The sequence below is a fragment of the Mus pahari genome, chromosome 18 (genome assembly GCF_900095145.1).
Source record: "Mus pahari chromosome 18, PAHARI_EIJ_v1.1, whole genome shotgun sequence".
Lineage (NCBI taxonomy): Eukaryota > Metazoa > Chordata > Mammalia > Rodentia > Muridae > Mus > Mus pahari.
The window spans coordinates 37,957,018-37,961,044 of NC_034607.1; the positions used below are offsets into that span (position 1 = coordinate 37,957,018).

The 4,027-nt window shown below is 49.6% G+C and overlaps 1 protein-coding gene and 1 non-coding gene across 2 annotated transcripts in view; one reads left to right on the plus strand and one right to left on the minus strand.

Annotated features, from left to right (window-relative positions):
• Positions 1-4,027, minus strand: part of Trmt61b (tRNA methyltransferase 61B) — a 12,384-nt gene extending 8,357 nt beyond the window's left edge. Inside the window, 5 exon segments of the mRNA XM_021217661.1 lie at positions 1,344-1,558; positions 1,590-1,804; positions 1,806-1,936; positions 2,005-2,357; positions 3,892-4,027. Coding sequence (XP_021073320.1) covers positions 1,344-1,558; positions 1,590-1,804; positions 1,806-1,936; positions 2,005-2,357; positions 3,892-4,027 — 1,050 coding nt within the window.
• On the plus strand, positions 2,705-2,776 carry Trnac-gca. The gene has a single exon. It is a non-coding gene; the product is annotated as a tRNA-Cys (tRNA).

The window sequence follows — 4,027 nt, forward strand, 5'->3', positions numbered from 1 at the left end:
AGGAGGAGGAGGAGGAGAGGGAGGAAGGGGGAGGAGAAGGAGAAAGAAGAGGAAGAGGAAGAAGGAGGAAGAAAGAAAGAGGAGGAGGAAAAATAAGAGGAAGAGGAAGAAGAGGACGAAAGAAACTATTAACTTTTAATTTAGAACTATAATATTAGGGAGTTTGGAACCTTGCTATGTAGACTAGGCTAGGCCAAAATCACAGTGTATTTCCTGTCTCTGCCTGCTATGTGCTTAAGGTGTACACCACAATACCCTGCTACTTGTCTAAAAGCTAAAGTGCCTAGACACAGTGGTGAAACAACCACATGGCTTTGCTGTGTTTTGTGGGGCTGCGGTAGAGTGCGACTCCATCCTTTAGGCAGATAGGACCTCTGGAGTCGTGAAATCAGAGAGCTGTGATTATTCAACTGAGACCCCAGAATATCCCATGGATGGCCTAGTCACCTTCCCTCCTTGAGGTGGGGCAGGGGTGTGTGTTTTACCCACCAACTCCTGCTCACCCACCCAAACCAGCCAACTTCCCCACCTCCCCACGACAGTTTCCCATGGCTTGAGGGTGGCACAGCTTACAAGAGGTAGGTTTACTAGGTTTGGGACTCCATGGCTGTGGCTTTAGGAAGGTGTCATCTGTGGTTGGATGGGGCTTTTCCAGGCTCCTTGGCATGTCCACACAGCAGTATTGAACTGAATAATCACACTGGCTTTAACCCCAATAACCAAACAAACTGGACTTGGATGGAATGGTTTCTTGCGTCTGTCGGTGTCCTATCTGAGGTGAATAGCCATTTATGTGCCTCTCCCTGGGGAAAGGACAGCAGGGCTTTTGGTGCAGTCTAGATAAGCTTTCTACTACTAAGTTACATCCCTAACCCTAATACAAATGTGTATGTGATAGTGTATTTCCACTAATATTCTTTATTAAGTATCATTATTAAAATACTGCCACGGGGCCTGCGAGATGGCTCAGCCAGTAGACAGGCAGGCAAGCCTGGTAACCTGAATTTATTCCAGGATCCCAGGTGGCAGAAGAGAACCGACTCTGGGAGAGTTACTCTCTGACCTCCACACTGTTTGCAAGTTCTCATTCAGGGCCCACTCCCCAAATATTAAAAACAAAAAATATATATGGTGTTATTACAATGGTACTACAAAATGTACCCCCAAACAGTTCAACATTCTAGCGTCAATACCCAAACGCTTCAGAGCTATGGGGAACAAACACGCACGGCTCTGTTTAGCGAGTCCATACCATTCTGCTAGTAAACTGGCATAGTCTTCATTTTAGATAAGGGAGTGGCAAATATCAAATGTAAATTGTTTCTTTCTAAAATTCTCAGTACCTGAACATGTTTAAAAATCCAACATGCTGAAAAGCCCCAACGTTCGGTGGTGAGAACATTCATCGGACTGCGGTAGTGCGCTGTCAGCCCTCGCCCTTCCTGGAACCCACACACACCTAATTCCCATGACAATACTTTTGGATAGGTTACTGGCGGGTCCTCTTCCATCAATAATACATTGTCCTCCAAAGGGGGCCTCCTCAGAAAACTCTTCCCGGGAGAGAGTACTCTTACGGGGAGGACAGGTCAGGATCTGACCAGGAAACCTGTCCTCGATCTCCCTGAACGCAATTGCTCCCCAGTTACTATTAAAGTGTCGGACTTCGAAGAGTCGGAATAATTTCTTTAATTGTGATTCTCTCTTTCCCGCCCGAGCTTTAATAAGCTCCCCCGACTCAAAGAGTCCATCCCTGGGAAGGGAGCAGGAGGAGGAAGCGCGAAGCTCTCCGGGCTTGGTAGCCACTGGTGTACAGCACGCGATCCTCGGAGTCACATCCTACAGGGTCTCAGCAGCCCTGCTCTCTGCTCTGGTCCTCGGGATCTCGAGGGAGTGAGTCCTCCCGCGAAGTCCCCAGCCCGAGGCTTTCCACACACTAGAGACAACGGGGTCCCGACGATCCGGACGCGGGCAGCACGGGAAGGGAACGACCCGCGCACGCACTCTCTCAACTCGCGTGTCTCCAGGCAAGGACCGGCAACCCGGGAAATGAGCTCTCTTACGAGGCACCGACCCAAAGTCAAGCAGGAACGGATCGGCTCCGAGCCCCGATCGCCTCTCAAGCGCCTCAACCTCACAAGGAAGAACCGCGTCGTCGTCTCTTAGAAAGCTTGACATCCCGAGCAGGTGCTGTCGCACACGTGTGACGTAGCCACCGCCGTGCCCTTTGCCCGGTTTCGGGGTCGTGTGGGCGGTGGGCTCGCCGGCGTCGCCGGCAGAGTGCGTCACCGCCCCGGCGTCCAGCAGATGCGGTGGCCCGAGCTTAGGGCTCGGTGGCCTCGGGGTTAACAACCTGGCTTTCCGCGAGTGGCAGGAGCACAAAGTTTACCTACTGCTCACCAACCTCCGCTAGCCGCCCAGGGACAGGGAGACGTGGAGCTCTGTGGAACCTGGAAAGTCTTCTACCAGGTTTAAGTCGCTAGTGGCCGTGGTCAGGGATGTCACCCATCATCCCCCAAGAGTCAAAAGTAATCTAGCCCAGAAAAATCGCTGGTCAGGCGTCCTAAGACGCACTGCTTGCTGACCTGCACACCTTGCTCCTAACTGGCAGATCCTTTTCCAGTGGCTAGGGACGACTCTCCGGTCAGCCTCAGCCCGAGGTCTAGAGTGTTCATAAAGGCAGAGTCAGGCATCAGTGGCCACTGGGGGTATAGCTCAGTGGTAGAGCATTTGACTGCAGATCAAGAGGTCCCTGGTTCAAATCCAGGTGCCCCCTTCCCACAGTTTTGGAAACTAAAGGTATGGTGTCACATGCCAGCACTTGGGAGGCAGAACCAACCTGATTTATATAAGTGGGTTACAGGATAGCCAGAGATCAGAGCTAAGCGACAAAATAAACAGGGGGTGGGGGGAAGTGACACCATTCAATGTGTGCTTGTTTAACAGAACTTTTTAAAAAAAATCAACCAGAGGTGGTGGCGCACGCCTTTAATCCCAACACTCAGGAGACAAGAGGCAGGCGGATTTCTGAGTTCGAGGCCAGCCTGGTCTACAAAGTGAGTTCCAGGACAGCCAGGGCTACACAAAGAAACCCTGTCTCGAAAAACAAAAAACAAAAACAAAACAAAAAAACAAAGAAACAAAAAAAATCAACACAACCGGTTTAGCCACCCCACCCACCAAAGAGACCCAAATAATGGCTTCTCCTTTTCCTTGGAACTCTCTCTGTAGACCAGGCTGGCCTCGAACTCAGAAACCCACCTGCTTCTGCCTCCCAAGTGCTGGGATTAAAGGCATATGCCACCACTGCCCAACAATAAATTTAAAACTGAAGTTACCTTTTGTGCCTAAAGTTAAATATCATTAGCCTGCCTATAAGTTTATTGAGAATCAGACAGTACCATGCACATATATTGAAAATTTGCAATTCAGTTAGAAATTAGTATTTATGACCAAAGGAGACTAAATGACGCCAGCAAGTCCCCTGACAAGGTTGCTGAGAAATGGGATGGTGGGATTTCTAACTAGGTTGACCACATTCAGCAGCTCTTGTTGATGGTACCATACACCTCTCTCAAGACTAAGGAAGGGTGGGGGTAATAGCTGGGTGTGTAAAAAGTGCTTGCTTTGCAAGAACCGGGGTCTGAGTTTGATTTCCAGAACTCATGTTTGAAAGGGGACGTGGAGGTGGGAGGGGACAGCAAGATGGCTCAGCAGATAAAGGTACATGCCAAAGAAATTGATGACTAGATTTCTGTGGCAGGATTCCAGTGGAAAAGCAGACTTTCCTCTGATAGCCACACATATTTTGAAGCGTTCATTTCCCTCCCTCCAGTATTTATTTTTAATCAGGGCATGATGGCACATATTTACATGATGGCACATATTTACACGATGGCACGTATTTACATATGTCACTCTGCTCCCCGGGAAGCAGAGACAGGCGATCCCCCAGCACGGCCTCCGTTTCAGGAGACTTTCTATTTTCCATTACTAACCGGCGGGATTGTTTGGCCACAGTGTCCAT